At 39.3% G+C, this 18,875-nt stretch overlaps 1 protein-coding gene across 1 annotated transcript in view; it reads right to left on the reverse strand.

Annotated features, from left to right (window-relative positions):
• Positions 1–1,943: 1,943 nt before the first annotated feature.
• LOC127620825 (intraflagellar transport protein 122 homolog) overlaps positions 1,944–18,875 on the reverse strand; it is a 97,945-nt gene continuing 81,013 nt past the window's right edge. The window contains exons 21-29 of the mRNA XM_052094081.1: positions 14,667–14,807; positions 14,390–14,487; positions 11,397–11,497; positions 8,874–9,039; positions 8,685–8,796; positions 8,204–8,332; positions 5,714–5,790; positions 5,114–5,278; positions 1,944–2,416 (exon numbers count right to left, since the gene is read on the reverse strand). Of these exons, the coding sequence (XP_051950041.1) occupies positions 2,330–2,416; positions 5,114–5,278; positions 5,714–5,790; positions 8,204–8,332; positions 8,685–8,796; positions 8,874–9,039; positions 11,397–11,497; positions 14,390–14,487; positions 14,667–14,807 (1,076 nt within the window). The 3' untranslated portion in view covers positions 1,944–2,329. The remainder of the gene's footprint in view (positions 2,417–5,113; positions 5,279–5,713; positions 5,791–8,203; positions 8,333–8,684; positions 8,797–8,873; positions 9,040–11,396; positions 11,498–14,389; positions 14,488–14,666; positions 14,808–18,875) is intronic.

Consider the following 18,875-nt stretch of genomic DNA (forward strand, 5'->3'; position numbering starts at 1 on the left):
GAAGGAAACAAGTCATGTTACTGATCCCGGGTGACAGATAAACATCTGTCCTCTGTGCTGCATATTTCAACATCAGACAGGACGCCAGAATTTGATGGTCTTGCAAAGAGAGGTGACCATCTCAGTTGTTCCCATTAGGCAAAAAAATGACATGGGTAGGCAATGCTTTTCATGACACACAGTGTCATTCATAAACATTCTCATAGGTTAGTTACAGTTACACGAGCAAAACAGAACCGAAAATGTATTAATGTATTAGACAATGTGTTTGTTCATAAATAGTAAATATTAGCCTACTCTGTTCTTCATTCAGTGATGCAAGTCTGTACTGCACTGGTATAAATGTTTGAGTTAGATAAACAAGTAAAAACAGTCTCACACAGTTACACAAGTAACAACTTTACACATGTAAAAAAGTCAACATTTTCTAAGAGAAAGTTCTTATTTTTTTTTAAACAATGACTCAGGCCTTCTGGGCTGGCAAATAGCGTATTGTAAAGCAATCTGTCATTTCTACCAAATTCATGTAGTTTAACATGATTAAAAATAAATGGTAAAAACATAATTATGGTCATGAATGTGTGGGCTTCGCATTCAAGTCAGTATGGCCCTCTGGAAAAAAATTTTGCCCACCCCTGCTCTAATCTTATGACTCAAAAAATGTTTCAATGTAAAAACTTAATTAGGTTTCTTTACAGATGTAGTTTTTTGGGCAAGTCTCCCAAAGACAAACTCCGCTGTGATCGGTGCCAAGTTGTTTTGTCACATGACTACGTTTGTGAAATTTTAACTCTTTACTGACAGCACAGATTCTCCTGAATTGAGATCATTTGGTTTAAATTAAATAAAATTATAGGTTGCATATAGCAAAGCCAAAATACCATGTCCACACATGCGTATGCAGGGTCGCACAAGGTTATAATTATAATAAGAGGTGTTTTTTAAGGCAAACATCACTATTGCTGTTGCTCATACTTCGGGATAGTGACATAAATTGCTATGCCATAAGTATTCAACTTCTGCGTGTAACTCTTCCTGCATGGTATTTGCTGCAGACATGAATGATGAATGCTGACAGCTTCATTGAATTCTACATGCTCAACAGCAGTTTCATGTACAACAGTAAAGAGAAGACTCAGGGGTGCAGGACTTATGGGAATAATTGCAAAGAAAAAGCCACTTTTGTAACAGAAATCAAAAAGAAAAGGTTCGAGTGGGCAAAGAAACAGATATTGGACAACAGATAATTGGAAAAGAGTGTTATGGATCTTAACCCCATTGAGATTTTGTGGGATCAGCTAGACTGTAAGGTGTGTGAGAAGTGCCCGACAAGACAGTCACATCTAATGCAAGTGCTACAGGAAGTGTGAGGTGAAAGGTCACCTGAGTATCTGGATCTGAGGATCTGTACAGTTGTCATTGCTGCACATGGAGGATTTTGATGAGAAATCTTTGAAGTAGTTTAAAAAAAGAATGTTTTTTTTAATTGTAATAGGAATTTTTCACATTATCAATGTCCTGACTATACATTGTGATCAGTTGAATGACACTTTGGTGAATTAAAGTACCAATTTCTTTCCATAAGAGCAAAATCTGTACATTATTCCAAACTTTTGAAACGCCCGTGTATATGTTTCAAAATTACAATAATTAATTTGTTACTGAGGAAAAATGACTGTTTGCACCTTACGTTTCAGCATAAGCAGCTTTCAAAACTGCAATCCATATCTAGAGACCAGAACTTAGACACTTGAGGGAAGGTGTTTAACAAGCTCCCTTATCACAGGGTCCAGGACAACATTCCCATTTGTAAACCAGCAACCCCATAGCAACATCCTAACATTGTCGCAGATCAGAACAAGCCCCACTCACATGTCTAATTTTGATGCAATTATGAAGCAATCTTAAAACTGAGTCAACTCAATATACAAAAAAAACAGCTTTATTGATAAGAAAATTATTCAACAACAAACATTTCAGACAAATTACATTATTTTACATGTAAAACAAATGCAACATATAATCTATCTGGAATGTAGTGCTCACAAACAGCAAGTAAATGTATCAAAATCATAACTAACTTAACTATCTGTATCTCACGACCAGTGTGAAGTGTAAGAAAGAGCATATTTGTGCACACAAGTCAAATGGGTGTAATCCGCTTTGGTTTGCTGAGTGTTCTGATCCGGTTAATCCTATCACACTGATCCACTGAGCTGCATTTACTTACGGATTTCTAGCAGCTCAATCATCTTCACACCTTACATATACACTCAGCATGTGGGACTAATCCACTGAGTTTATAAATTCACACACACACAGTGTTGTGTTAGTTTGGTTCATCGATGGGTCTGCGGCAGTACGGACAGCAGTTGTGCTGAAGAACCAACAACTCATAATCCTCACTGTGAAACATCTGAAAAAATAAACACACACAATACGATCAAACTTCAGTACAAATAAGAGGAAACAGACAGAACAAATAAAGAGGCTGGGGCAAAATTGGCAATAGAAGAATTAGTGTGAATTTGAATTGACCACGCCCCACAGGATGTGGAATTTATTCAATTAAAATTCAAAAAAGCTAAACACAGTTATACAATGAGAAATTGCATTAGTCCGACACATGTTGCTTCTAACAATAACTACATCATTCATTTTGACCTAATTATGCTTCTTTATTCCCTGAAATGTACAGTATAATACACAAACAATAACTTCCAAAACTGCAAACTTGTCATAACTCAAAGTAGATAAACCACAGTCAAGCTACTGTTTTAGAAAAGTAGTTAGCTACACTACAAGCTACTAACAAAAAGTAGCTAACTAATTACATTGAACATATTGAAGAACACATTTTTTTTATATTTAACAATAAAAAAACTCAATAAAATCCCCTGATTCTTATAGTTATATTTTTAATTAGGGTGGCATTCCCTTATGAAAATTCACCATATAGTTTAAAACCATAGTAAGAACACAATTAACAATGGTTACTACAAAGTTACTACAATATTACTATAGTAAAAACATGGCTCTGCAAAAAAACATGGTTACAGCAATATAGTAAAACCATAGTTCATGATGAAAACATGAAATGAAACTAAAACACACTTTAACTTGAAATCTAGTGACAAACAGCAGCAATATTTTACATCAACAGAAGACAAAGTCCCGTTAAGGCTGCGCAGGCTCAAGTGAATCAGTGAATCATTTATGTGAAATAATTCATTTACTATGTCATGTCCTAGTGAGATTATTTAACAGCAGAAGCTGTTATTAATGAGATAAATAGATAGTTTGCACGTGCAGTGTTTTAAATGTGAGTGCTTGTGAATGTGTGGAGCCGGTGTTGTGCTGACATAAAGACAATAAGTGCTCATATCTTTAGAGATCCTTGACTCATACACAGAAAACACTATTATGAGCATCTCATGCTCTGTTTGAAGCAGATGACAGTGAACAGAGAACTAATTCACTTTTTAGCGCGAGTCTTATACACACAACATATTTATTTATTTATATAGTAGCCTTCTGAGTTTAATAGTCACTGTGATTCATATAGCGACCGTATTTTCAGGACTGAGAATCTGCCGTCATTACATCAGAGCTCCTTGGCCTAACAACACAAAAACCCTTCAAAATAAAAGCTCTTCCTTAATAAAAGCTCAATTTAAATGACTAAGTATGACAGAAATACATCACTACTATATAGTTATGTAATATTCACTGTTACACTACTCCTACTAATAATAAATCAATAGTAATTGTATAATATTTAAGCAATATCTCACATCTGTGATGCTCTGTTATGCAGCACGTTGTTGTATTTAGGATTGTGCAGTGAGGTTCTGTATAAAATCGTTTTGTTTGATAAAAACATAATACACTATTATGTTGAAAATTAATTGTTATACTTTCATTTGATTAAAGTTTAAATTAATGTATTCATTTAAACACAATTCTGATGATGAAACTGAAATAAACTGCTGATATTGAGTTCAGCAAAAAAAAAAAACCAGGTATCGGACTCTGTATCAGCGAGTACTAAAAAAAGTAACGATACTTCTACTTGTTTGCTGCGTTCAAAATACAATGTGTCAAATGAAGTGTTTGTGACACTACAGTGCTACTCATTGGAAAATTTTGCTCGTCACTTGAAAAGCAACACTATTGTGAAAATAGCTGAAATGACCAGCCATGAAGTTCAGCCATGCATGTCTATGTGGTGCAAGCTGATAGGTTCTTTGACTTGTTATCTGGTAGCTAATCAGCTCGTTTAAATGTGACATGTTAAGCCAATCATCTTGCACCTCTATCCTTGTCTTTTATTTAACTGGCTCAATTTTGTAGTTAATCTGGTATCTCTGCAGCGCGCTGTGTGATGTTTTTCTCTGAAAACAAATTATTGCTCAGGTGGTTTGCTGGGGGTTCCTTCTGTCAGCTTGTACGGTAAGGTCTGCTTTGGCCGTGATGCATAGAAGCGTATCTTAATACAGTATGGTTTATAAAAGGTAAGCTTTAGCCAAATCTGGCTGGCCCACATCACTATTTTAGGTCATTTGATTAAATAAATCCATGCATAGCTAGTTTAAGTCACTAGTTAAATAATCTTCAGGCTTTCCTAGCTCAGGTACAAATTATGAATTAGATCACTAGCGTTTAAGCTATTCGGCTAAGCAAATCGAGGAACACATACAAATGAGTTCATTAGCATTACACATATGCCCTTCAGAGCAGCAGCAGTACATAAGTCTTGGTGACAGATCTGCTTGGTTAGGGGTTTGGACTTGCTCAGGAGCAGCAGCGTTGCAGATCTATCCGCCAAGACCAATACCCTATCAAATGTCATACCCACATTCACATGCTAAATCTTTCCCAGAGTTGGTATGAGGAAACTACTGTCACACTACTGAAACATGTAGGTACGCTAGTAGCTTTGCTATATTCCCCAACACTGTTAATACACACTTTTCTCATGTGATTCAAAATTTTTCTCTAAACAGATTTGTGTGAATCTCATTCAAACGATTTATTCAATGCAAATCCAGGAAGTAAATCAATTTAAATCTGAATGCCGCTGAACCCTGAAATGAATGCACTGTTTGTGTACCTGAAAGCATGAAGGACACATAGTGATGCTGACGTCAGGCAGGAGAGATCTGTAGTACTGCCAGCTGAGCGGTTTGGCCCAGCGTTTGATCAAAACATCTCGCCTGGACATGGACTTCAAAACCGCTCGACTCACAACCACAGGTACAAACGCACTGCCGCCCTGCTGCACCACACAAACACACACACAAGTTTGCACAATATAACATTTCTGTTTATCTCTCCAGTCTCTCAACTTCTGGGTATTTATTGGCATAATTGTATAACGCACTGATAGCTAGAAGCATGAAGCATACTTAGAGAACATTTAAAGTAAACTTGAAACTGCATTCAGAGCACATTTAACTTTTCTAAATGAGTATTGATATGACATATTCCCAGGAATATTCAAGAATATTCAATAGGGAATTATTGTAGTGTGCGACCAGATTAGATTGATTCGATTTGATGAGATCATGGATGTTAGGCTTTGATATTATTGGTCAATTTCTTTAGTAACGTGCTCTGAAGAATCATTCACAACAGACCAGGAAGTTAATAAATTCCATTTTGATTTCATGCTGACTTTAATCCTGTCACAGATAACAGTTAACTGTCTCACCTCAAAGCTGAGTTTGGCTGTAAAGGGGTCATCATCGGGGTCTTCACTGCCATCATCCAGCTTCAGACACTGAGATTCTGACACGCACGCACGCACGCGCACGCACGCACGCACACACACACACACACACACACACACACACACACACACACACACTTTAAGCATACATTTCTATTCTGTTTCGTGGATCTTTGGAGCAGTTAGGGGACGTTTACAACTTCTGAAGTGATTCAGTTGGTTTTGGGTAAGAACAGACCAAAATCCTTTTCCACAGTACATATTGCCATTTCAGTCTCTACACAAGTTTTGGTTTAACATATTTTAAGGTAACATGTGCTCTGGATCAGTAGCATAGCCAGGACCGAGGCTTTGGGTGTGCCAAGGGAAAAGAGGGTGTGCAAGAACACAATAAAGTGTATGGTTAGCCAGGGGTTTTCAAACTGGATTCAGAGGACCCCCAGGCTACAGGAAGGTGGTGCTATGGGGTCCGCGGGAGATTTCAGAGTAGTTGCAACTTTCAAGAATAGTTTGTATGTGTGTTCATCTTTCTAGGGAATTCTCTCCGCTGTCACCGTTTGCTTGCTTACTGGGGGTTGTAAGGCAACATTCTCTAAAAAGCTGCATTGGAGCAATATTTATTGTTTCTCTTCAGGTTAATACTAGGAATGCTCTGATTGAGGAACCCATCGCCCTCCATCTGCTCCAACACAACAATCTCCAACCCTGCATCTGAAATTGTGTACTGTCACAGTATGTATGGTATTTGATGAAAGATGTTCTTTTCGGCCAGTAAAAGAGTTCATTCTTTTAGGCATGCAGGTGAGTAGTATGAACAGACTCCGGACATACTTCATCCAGGAATGCGAGTATTGACCTGTGACCCTAATATGATTAGCAACCTCGAAAATAATCTACTCTTGGTTTGTTAAACAAGCACCATTTCAGCACAATGAACAACTGTCTTGGTATACAGTATAAACAGTATAAATATATACTGTATATATCACAGCCGCCTTCCTTTCGCATTACCGCTGTTCTTTGAAATCAAGCGTTTTGAACGTGACGTCACCTCAGCTCCCAAGGGATTATGGGATTATCGTAAAGTGTCCAGTTGATCTGCACTTATAATCTCGCCAGAAGAGTAGGTCACCTGGTATTTCTCGCTTACTACTTGGGACATACTACTCCATTGGCATACGAAGTTTGAATATTCAGACTTATTTGAATAAACAAGATACTTACTTACTTATTTGTCATTTGCATATGCTTTCTTCACAAATATCCAGAGTGGTGGTGAGACGGGGTCCCGTTTGTCCCGTACTAGATCATATATTGTGGTTTTATCCATTTAAGATCATCTTTAGATCATATTTATTTGTCAAAACGGTTGCACTTTGGTAATTAAAAACAGCTGTTGTGAACAAGTTCAAATCTACCAACACCAGCTGTGGGGCAAATGAGTCTCAATAGAGCAGATGACAAAACAATGATGTGATCAGTGAAATATCATAAATTATGTCAAACCCTGAGTTCGTCCTGATCCACTGATCCTGATGGAAATGTAAAGAAGCACAAATCTCCAATAATATTTAGAAAATGGTTGTTTCAAACAGCACATTTTGGGCTTTTTCAGCTCAATTGGAGAGAAGTACCCACTGAATGCAGTTTTTTTCTGGGGAGTCAAAAGAACTTGGAAGTGCCAATGAAGAGCAAATGTTTGTACATTTACATTTATTCATTTGCAGATGCTTTTATCCAAAGCGACTTCCAAAAGAGGAAAACATAAGTGAATCATCTTAAGGAGACAGTGGTATGAAAGTCCGGTATTATAAAGTTTCACTAGCATCAGAATAGTATTAAAAAAATATACAAGTGTTTTTTTGTTGAGTGGTTAAGTGCTCTTGGAAAAGATGTGTTTTAAGTTGTTTTTTGAAGACCGAGAGTGAGTCTGCTTCACGGATGGAGCTGGGAAGGTCATTCCACCAACGTGGTATGATGAAACGTGCTGTTGCATTCTGGGTCATTTGGAGGGGTCTAATAGCACATGCAGGAAGGCCTGCAATGAGAGCGTTACAGTAGTCCAGTCTAGTTATGACAAGGGACTGAACAAGCGGTTGTGTGGCATGTACAGATAAGAAGGGTCTTATCTTCCTGATATTGTAGAGTGTAAATCTACATGATCGTGCGGTCTTTGAGATGTGGTCTGTGAAATTTAGCTTGTTATCTTTGGTTAACATTAAATTTCTGACCGTTTGGAAGGCGATACTGTAGTTGTACCCAGCTGCACGGTACTGTTTGTAAACAGTAACTTCATCAGTTCATTATGTTCATTACCAGTGAAATTTAGGGAGACTTTTAATGCTCCTTTTGATTCATAATGGCCACCAGCAAAGGCAAATGTTGTTCTTAGCTCAAAAGATAGATTATAATTGTCACTGCTACTGCTCCTTATGAATGGATGTGTAATGTATAAGTGTAGCAGGACGTTACCTCCACTGCTCATCTCCTGCCAGTGAGTGCTCCTCCTCTCCACACGAGGAACTTCCAGATCAATGAGAGATACAGCTTCCTCATCTGAGATATCCTTCTCTAGATAAAACTCCACCAGCGGAAGAACCTCTAAACACACACAATCACACACATTTGAGTTCTTTCATTTCACACATTATTTGGAAGAACATATCCAGGTCATATTTAAGCCCAAAAAGAAAGAAATAGGAAATTATAAAACAGCTTCATTCTCTTTATACACAACAGAGTTTCTCTTTCATTTCAGGGTTAAATACTCTGTGACACTAGGCACCTGTTCATAAGATTTCCCATATCATCATGGTGTGATTTCACACATTATATTGTGTAGAACTATTGAGCTATTTTTATTTAGACCAAAATAATAATATGAATTCCTGATTTCAAATACATCTCGAAATTAATCCAGATATCACCGAAGCTGTGTGTATGAGGCACTCACCGTATGATGATGCGGAGTATATGAACGGCTGTCTGCAGTTAATACAGCAGTTGCCCTGGTTATTCAGCAGAGGGTTGTTGGTGGAACAGCGGTAACACATGGGGATCAAATCCTACAGGGCACACAATCATCATCTGATAGAAAACAACTGTTATACAATGCAGTCGTGCACATGATGTGAACACACACCTCGCTGTCGTGGTAGGGTTTAGAGCGGAACGTCAGGCAGCTGAGCTCCATACTGTCCTGATAGCGTGTCGGGATCTTCAGTCCTTGCAGTTTCTCAAAGGCATGTCGCGCTACTTTATACGCACCCAGAACTTTACTCTGTTTTGCCAGAGCATACAGCGTATCCCTGAAGTGTGGGTCAAGGGTCACAACAACAATTCGGCCTGATACTGTAATAATGCAACATTCCAGCATAAGGAATACTGTAACAGAACATTTCAGCAGTCATCTGCGCAACACAATCCTCATGTCTTGATCTGGGTTAGTGACATCGTGATATGAGCATGTCTGAGATGACAAAAAACAAGTTCTAGTTTAAAACACAAGTGGCAAACTCCGACACACAAATCAAGATTTTAAATAGTTTGACTGAATTGTCATTTAGTGATTTACATTTATGCATTTGGCAGATGCTTTTATCCAAAGCGACTTACAGAGCCCTTATTACCGGGACAATCCCCCCGGAGCAACCTGGAGTTAAGTGTCTTGCTCAAGGACACAATGATGATGACTGTGGGGATCAAACCAGCACATAACTGGTAATCTGATTACCAGTTATGTGCTTTAGTCCACTACGCCACCACCACTCCATGATAGTGATAGCATGTAGATTAAGTTTGTGTCTGGACCAATTAATTAATTCATCAATTAATTAATTTAGTTTTAAACTTGAAATTCATATAGAAAGTGATTAATTAACCCTCTTTTATGCATGTTTTACATTTATCATTTCAAATATATTTAGATAATTTTGGGGGGCTTGCAACTATAAAATGAAACTGGAAAAATACATTATTATATCTATATAAATATGCAGTTTTGATTTCAAATATTATTCATATTTGAAAATGGTTTGTCTGATAAATAAAAACAATATGCAAAATCTTCTGCATGAATCAGAAGTCATGTTGTTTTTTTTGCCGCAGAATTATGGAGATTCAACTCAGAGCTGTTCACATCCTGGGACCTCGGATGTTCTTCGTTTCTTTGATAACACTCATAATGATTGTTGTTGATAACTTCACCTCTACTGTATATACTCTTGCAAAATGTTTATAATCAAAGAAAGTGTTCCAGGTAATACTGGTGTAATAAAATGGCAAATCAATCTGTCGAGGCCAGTGCTATATTGGTTCTTTTGACCTGACGTCACAACTTTCAAGTCAGAGCTTTCATAGAGTTTACAACATGTGATTACTGCAAAGACGTGAACACTTTTCAGTGGGAATCCCGTAATAATAGTAATTCCGACATGATGTGAACTCACCACTGGCAGACAAAACATTTTAAAATATTAATAATACCGTATATAAAAATATATAAAAAATAACTTTTACTACATTTCTTTACAATAAAATAAATAAATAAATCTCTGGACAGTTACATCACCATTCATTCGGAAATGTAAAACAGCCAACCGGGGGTCCCTAAGCAGGTTCTAGGGGTTACGTGAATACCCCCTGAATTGAATTCTGCTTTATTTAAAACAGTAAAAATAACAGTGATAAAGGCAAGGTAAAAATTGAGATTTTCCCATTAATTGCGATCTGCATTTGAATGATCTTGATTCTTAAAATCCCTAGATTGATCTTTTAATATGCAAAGTTCAGGATCAAGATGTATATACAGTCTGTGTTGAGAGTAAACTTTAGTTTGACTAGTTCCATGTAGTGTGTGTCCAAAGACAGGGTCCACACAATCCATTTGTCCTTGATAATGTCTCTTTTAATGTCCTTAATGATCTTTACAGTCCACTATCATTAATCATTCCACCAAAATAAAAACCTTGAATTTTTGATCTTTGCTGCACTCTCATTGGTAGGTAGTTGCTACACGGTATCACTGCGAATTTGCATAATGTTAAACTCTGCTTAACTTTGTCACATCTCCAACGATTGTGCACCATGACCAAATCAGTCACTCAACAAAAACTGAAAAAAAAACAATGGCCTGAAGTGATCGTTTCTCTCTTGCCTTTTCAGGCATGTTTGCTCATTTGCTCAGTTTGTCACCTTTTTCTCGACGAAAATACAAATCTGAAGTTAACACAAAGAAAGTGAAAATAATGAAGTAAGAGAGGATTGCGTGTGTGAGAGAGAAAGCAAAGTGTGTAAATGGTGACAGTAGAAACAGATGTTGCAGTGAAAGTTCACACTTCAAATCATACTCTAAAAAGCACTTTTACATCAAGTATTTCAACACTCACATCTCTCCATTGGCTGAGGCATTATGAAACAGTCTATTTGCCTTCAACACACACACACACACACACACACACACACACACACACACACACACACACACACACACACACACACACACACACACACACACACACACACTCTGTCAACACTTTAATCCACTGAACACTAATGTATGAAAACATCTCACAGCTGAGTGTATAATAGAAGCCCTTCAAGCAGTCATTAAAGTGTGTGTGTGTGTGTGTGTGTGTGTGTGTGTGTGTGTGTGTGTGAAGGATACACTTTGGAGATGCCCATGGGAACATCTTTGGTCAAGTTGTGGAAGAGAAATCGTGAGATGTTGAAGAGAATCTCAGGCATGTTGGAACTAAAGGGCTCTGACTGAAAACACACACATGAGTATCAACATTAATACAAATCAACAATAAATCATCAATGTTTCATCTGCAGTACTTTACTCAACGAATCAAGTGTTGAATCTACTCTGATTCAGCAATTCTTAAAAAGCATTCATTCAACTCTAAACAAACACATCCCAGTCTTCTTATCTACAACTTTATTTCTGTGAGACTAAACTGATCATTAGCCTAATTTGGTACAGTTGTAACTAATATTTAGCTCTTTACTCTTTAAAATGATCTACAACAGTGTTTCTGAACTGGTGGGTCACAGCCCAAAAGTGGGTCGCAGGTGTGTTCGGATTGTGTCATGGACAGCAGTGAAAGATCAATGTCACGGTTCTCCCTCCATTGAAAATTGGCAGCTGCCTAAGTGAAACTCCGGGCCGGCGAAATTTTTTTTATAAGCTCGGGGCGTTATACACACTTTATATGCTTCTCATCTGCAACACAATATTTTCGGGGTGCGATTCAAGACTAGTTTGCACGCAAGTACCGATGATCTGCTCAGACCTACTCTATCTCTGGAGCGCTCGTGCATCAAACAGACTTCCCTTGATAGTACGCTGCAGACCACAAAACTGATACCATTATTGAATTCATGTCAGAATTCTAGTGTGAAGCAGGAAGAACACATCATTACCCTTACTAAAATGTCTCACAATTTAACAGTTGTAACAGTTACTGTGATATTATGACAAAAATGTTTATAGTTTTAGATGTTTACAGAAAGTATTCAAACCCTTTTGAATATACTTTTGAAAGTATATATTTTGTTATGTTGCAGCCTTGTGCTAAAATGCTTTTAATACTTTTTTCACATCAATCTACACTCAAATCTAAACAGATTTTTGATAACTTTGCAAATGTATTAAAAAGAAAAAACTGAAATATCACATTGTCATAAGTATTCAGACCCTTTGCTATAACAGTTGAAATTTAGCTCAGGTGCATCCCATTTCTCTGGATCATCTTTGAGATGTTTCTATACTTTGATTGGAGTCCACCGGTGACAAATTCAATTGATTGGACATGATTTGAAAAGGCACACACCAGTCTATATAAGGTCTCACAGCTGAAAATGCATATCAGAGCAAAAACCAAGCCATGAGGTCAAAGGAACTGCCTGCAGAGCCCAGAGACCGGATTGTGTTGAGACACAGATCTTTCAGCTGCATTGATGGTTTGCAAGAGCACAGCAGCCTCTATAATTCTTAAATGGAAGAACTTTGGAACAACCAGGACTCTTCCCAGAGCTGGCTGCCTGGCCAAACTGAGCAATCGGGGGAGAAGGGCCTTGGTAAGAGAGGTGACCAAGAACCCAATGGTCACTCTGGTTGAGCTCCAGAGGTCATGTGTGGAGATGGGAGAAACTTATAGAAGGACAACCATCACTGCAACACTCCACCGATCTGGGCTTTATGACAGAGTGGCCAAGATTCTCTGGTCTGATGAAATGAAGACTGAACTGTTTGGCCTCAATTCCAAGCGGACAAAACCAGGCACTGCTCATCACCTGCGCAATACCATCCCAACGGTGAAGCATGGTGGTGGTAGGGACTGGGGGACTGGTTAGGACTGAGGGAATACTGAACGCAGCAAAATACAGAGATATCCTTAATTAGAACTGTAAGTTTAAGGCCAAGTATATAAAGGGCTTCAAAGTCTGGAGCTCCAATCAAATTACAGTTACTGACTTTTAATTTAAATGAAAATGTATTTAATTACATTTAAGTTGGTCTACATTGCATTATAAAATAATAATATTTATGTTCACATGTTCATTTCTGTGACAACTGAAGGGCATGCGTCCCCTAACAAGTCATTGTCAGGGAGAAACACATGGTGTTGAGTGTGTGGCTTGTGTTTGTCATTGGGTAAGGAGGAAATTAAGAGATTATTTTGAATTTGTTGAGCAGAAAAACAACAACGTTTCTGTGAAAAGTATTTTTAGAAAGTAACTTAGGCCACGTCCACACTACTATGTTTTCATTTCAAAACTCATCTTTTTCTCTACGTTTTGGCCTTCCGTCCACACTGAGATGGTATATTTGTCAGCAAAAATTTAGCATTTTAAAAACAACCCATGTTATAGCAGCGCTGTTGTGCCTGTTATTCACTTTTGAAAACATTGTTAAAGATAAATGTTTCTTTGTACAACATTCACATTGCATTTCTTCAAAGGCGACGGGACGTTTACTCGGAATTGGTATCTGGCGAAAGAACATGAGGACAATTGCTTTTCAGACCGCACATGCAACAGTGATTTCTGCTTAGTAATGGCAGTGTGGACGAAGCGCGTATCAAAAACTAAAATGCTGTTTTCAAATATATCTGGATTAATGTAGACACAGCCTTAATAGTAATTAGTAATGTATTTATTTTTCAATAAAGTAATCCATAAAGTCCGTAATCTGACTACAATTTTTGAGATGAAATAAGTCATTTGACGTGGATTAGTTTTCCTGACTCATCCAACACTGATAATATATTGACACATTATGCAAACCCTGCACGAAGTGCACATATAAATATATCTTATTATCCCTAATTCGTTAGAAATTACTACATATAGATGAGATGATAAATCTTACACATCAAGCTCCTTTGTGTTGGGATTTCCTTAAAGGAATGTTCTTGTGTTAATTAGTTTAAAGCATTATTTTTCATATAATTAATCACACTAAATTAACATGTTAAATCGACAACTCGATTAGTTGTACTAAAAATACTAATATTAACAAATGCACTGAAAAAGAGGCTTTTTATATTGGTGATAAACCAAAAACATATCAGTTGAGTTCCTATCTAACTGAAATGAATGGATATGAATCAATGGCAAAACACTTGAATTGTGTGATGGAGTCCTGCTCACCATGTAGCGATGGATAGAATGATACACATGATACAGTTCAGCCAAGTGCTGGAAACTGTGAAACTTCTTCAGCATCTCATCCTTCTTTTCTTCATTATCTAGAAATCTCACACAAAAGTGTGTATATACATTCACTTAGAGAGACAGCAAACATCTTTACAACAAACAAATGAGTTTTCATGGCTTAAAAACAAGCACATAGCTTTAAGGCGTTTCACACAAAGTCAACAAAAAGTTTAAATCTGCACTAGTGAATGAAGTATACACTCAAAGGCACCTCTGGCGATGTCAAGGCACTGCATGGACAGCATCCAGTAGTAGTATGATGCATCATTAAACCTTCTTTCCACCACGGCATTATGGGTCAGCTGCTCTAGAACCTTGACGGCCTCTGCCTGACGCCCCGCTTTATGGAATGCTGAAAATCATAGAGACACAAAACGTAATTATCATCAGTGTCATTTAAAATGGAATTACAGTTACATCACTTGACGGTGTACGAAGTATGAATGAAAGATCCTCAAAAATGACTAAATATCTATTTTGCTATTGTGGCTATTGTGTGCACACAGAAAAGTTTAACTCCTAAAGACATGATGTCACAAGTTCTTTATCTCTCTGCAAAGAGGAAGCAGGACACAGCGAGATCCAAATAAAAAAAAGTATTTCTTTTTCAACACTTATTCGCTTTTCAGCATGACCGATCATGTACACAGAGCACTATGCTTTGTGTGTGTCTCTCTGTCTCTCCACTGGCATCTGGCTCAATCTTAAAACCACCTACCTCTCTCATTGCAATGACAAACAACTGTTAGAGACAATCATTTACAGGTGATGATCATCACCGTTCTCATCTCCCGATCTCGCTCTCATTCACAAACTGGTGCTTGACCACCCCCAACCCCCCCTCCATTTCTGGAGAATGTAACAACGGCCCACCACAAAGCGCAGCTTTCACCTGCATAAAAGCCTGTTGGCACGGGTCCGTCCACTGGACTGGGTCTGGGGCTCCCTTTCTAGTGAGATCAGTCAGCGGGCTGGTGGCATCCGATTAATTAGGCACAAACCTTCTATAGCCCCAGGAATGGTCTCACCTCCTTTTTGGTCTTGGGTCTCGGGCAGGCCGCAACCGCTACGGGCTTATCAATTTGGGGATGCACCTGCCCGTGACCCAAGTGGAACCCCAGATACTGTACTTCCACCCATCCAATTGTGCACTTGGGGTTTGCCGTGAGTCCTGCCATCGCAATGACCTCAAAACTGCCCTCAGATGCTGCATATGCGTAAGCAGAGTGCAGTCTGAGGACTCGGTCCATAAGGAGCTGAAACGTAGCCATGGACCTGCACAAACCGAACGGAAGAGTCATGAATTGGTGTAAGCCAAACGGTGTGGAAAATGCTGTTTAAAAGTGAGCTGTGCCTAAACGATTGAGCAGTTCATCAATCCGAGGCATTGGGTATGCATCAAATTTAGACACTGCATTGACTTTTCTATAATCCACACAGAACCGGATCGAACTGTCGCTTTTTGGAACCAGCACCACCGGGCTGGCCCAGTCATTGTGGCATTCTTGTATACCCCCATGTCTAGCATGGCCTTTAATTCTTACAGAACCACTTTTTTTGTATGCGGGTAATCGGTAGGGATGACTGCGTACCACTACGTTTCACGTACTGCGTTTATGTTTCAATATGGTGCTCTATGAAATTTGTATGACCGGGAAGAAGTGAGAACACATCTGAGAATTTTCCTTGCAACCTGGCAACCTCTGTGACTTTTGACGGTGAGAGGTGGTCTTTGCAGGTAACCGGGGAGACTCTATCAGTGGCTTTTAAGTTCACCTCAGGTCCGAGCACCTCCCTATCTGGAACTGCCATCGCCAAAGTCACGGGGACTGCCTTTCTCAACAGTTAATCATATTAGGAGGTTGAGGTGGTAAATATGACGTGCTCCGCCTCTATCTGTAACTCACTGTGTGACCTCAAAGGGTCCTTGCCACTTGTCGGGTAATTTAGAGCTTGATGTGGGGAGCAATACAAGGACTTTATCTCCGGGTGTAAATTCCCATAGCCGAGTACCCCTATTATGGAGCCGGCTTTGATGTTCTTGAGCCTGGAGCAAATTCTCCTGTATTAATTTCCCCAGTGTGTAGAGTTTGCTCTCAGGTCAAGAATGTATTGAATTTCGTTTTTGCTGTTCGAAGGTCCCGCCTCCCAATTTTCCCGTAAGACGGTCAGGATGTGGTTGACGCCTATACAATAATTCAAATGGGGAGAACCCCGTGGAGGCTTGCAGGACCTCTCGTACTGCAAATAATATGGGCTCGAGCCACTTGTTCCAATTTCAAGCATCTTTGTGCACGAACTTACAAATCATATTCTTTAGTGTTTGAGTAAATTGTTTGACCTAGCCGTCTGTTTGGGGGTGGTAAACGCTGGTCCGAATCGAATTTACCCCAAACAATTTTTACAGATCATGTAGTGTATGTGATATAAACGTCAATTAACAATTGGGTACCTGAGTGTCCTACTTCAATCGATAAAACCAATCCTTGATAATAGAAAAATACGGATATGGGAGTGCAACGTCTGGCCGGAGGATTTGACAATCAATCACTTTCACTTGATCAAAGGCGTGACTAAGGGTCGCGTCTCACGTCTGCTCCAGAGGAAAATCCCCAGCAGGGAATTCCCTAAGGGCTGGGGAAGCCGAGACTTGGAGCTCCTCCTGACTTGGAGCTGACGAAAATGGCTCTGGCTCTGCCTCCCCATTCAGCGAGTCACACAGCATACACCGATATGCTTTGTTGCAGGACCAGTCGACACACATTCCCCTTAATAAGGTTGTATATACCGGCCAATTAGTTCCCAAGATTAGTGTATGGGTGAGGCGAGAATTAGCAGAACCAGCAGAATTAGAATTAGAGAACCAGCTCGATCGGAGGAGGCCTGCGGTGCGTCAGGATCCTGCACCAATGTTCCCACCTCCATCACCTGGCATTGGTCCATCACCTGGCATTGATCCTGGAAATGCCAGGGCTCCCCACAACTCCAGCAAATGGGCTCAGACTTCCCGCCCACAGTGAGAGTGAGAGAGGGATAGGGCAACCTGAGAGTGAGAGCGGAGAGGGATAGGGGAAACTGGCGGGTTGTGCAGTCCCCGAAGCTGAGGAGCCAGTTTGAGAGGGGCAACTCCCCATCGGAAGTTGAGCAATAAACTGCTCCAGTACTACCAGATTGATCACTGTCCCGACGTCACATTGCTCAGCCAGCATCCACCTCTGTCAGGTATCCTGGAGCTGCTGGGCGAAGGCAAATGGGTGGCCGTGCTCACCAAGGGTCAGCGTGTGGACCGGCCAACCTGTTGCAGGATGGCTTTCCTTAAGTTTGTATGCACCAAGAGGTTCTCCACTGGTAACTGATGTGTCACAAGTTGGGCCTCCCTGGACAGTAGTGGAATCAAGCAGACAGCCCACTGGGTGCTCAACCAACCACATGCCCCCGCCGTCCACTCAAGGAGGGACCGATGTTAGGACTGGTGCATCATATGTATAAATTCATGAGCACTCACATAAGATGAAGACTCCAGTCATATCAGTAACCTTATAAAACCCTGTTTTATTCTACACAGAGAGGGTCTCCTCATGGGGGTTGCCATGTTAGGATCACATGACCAGTCAAACACTACTCGTTTAATCTCAGTAACCATCCTATTATTTGACACTTTCACACATTGATTAAATTAATCATGACTGACTGTGAATAGGGAATTTCTACAATGGCATCCGAAACTGAAAACTTTTGTGTTTGAATGATGCTGCAAATGATGCACTTCACTAGGCGTCAGTGTAAGTCCAAGACGACATATTAAATAAAAATTCAATAAAATTATTGAGCACAACAGGTTATGTTAGCTGAAAATGGAAGTCGGTAGGTTATTCAATTTTTATGAAATATTACAAAGACAAAAATGGTCTTTGGAGTAATGTGTACTGATGAATCCCTCACAATAAGCCTAATCATGTTTTTTTAGTCAATTTTGGTGTCCTGTTGACTTTAAATGAACTTTTCTCATAACTCACTGCTGTCCACAGCAGGATGGAGAAAAGCTCTCAGTGAAAGTCACAATGAATTTTACAGAAAGTAGAACAGCAGAAAACACATCACCTCCTCACTGTCAGAGACTAATCAAACACAGATTGAACAGAAACACAACACTGCTCCCAACCCCCAAAAGAGGTCACCGTGGGGTCAGAGCTGTGTGAGCAGTGGCCGTTTGGGTCAAGGTGTAACAGTGACCGATTCATCAGACTTTGGCACCACTGGACTGCAACTGTTTATGCAGTCACTCACAGAACATTAAATCGTTGGTTTTACAAGAAAAAAAATCATAACAAGCATCATGCACTTTTTACTTCTAAAATTACTTTGACATTTTATTTAAACTTTCAGCATTTTAAATAATGCAAACTTAATTACAAATATA

The sequence above is a fragment of the Xyrauchen texanus genome, chromosome 27, assembly GCF_025860055.1.
Source record: "Xyrauchen texanus isolate HMW12.3.18 chromosome 27, RBS_HiC_50CHRs, whole genome shotgun sequence".
In the NCBI taxonomy this organism is placed as follows: domain Eukaryota; kingdom Metazoa; phylum Chordata; class Actinopteri; order Cypriniformes; family Catostomidae; genus Xyrauchen; species Xyrauchen texanus.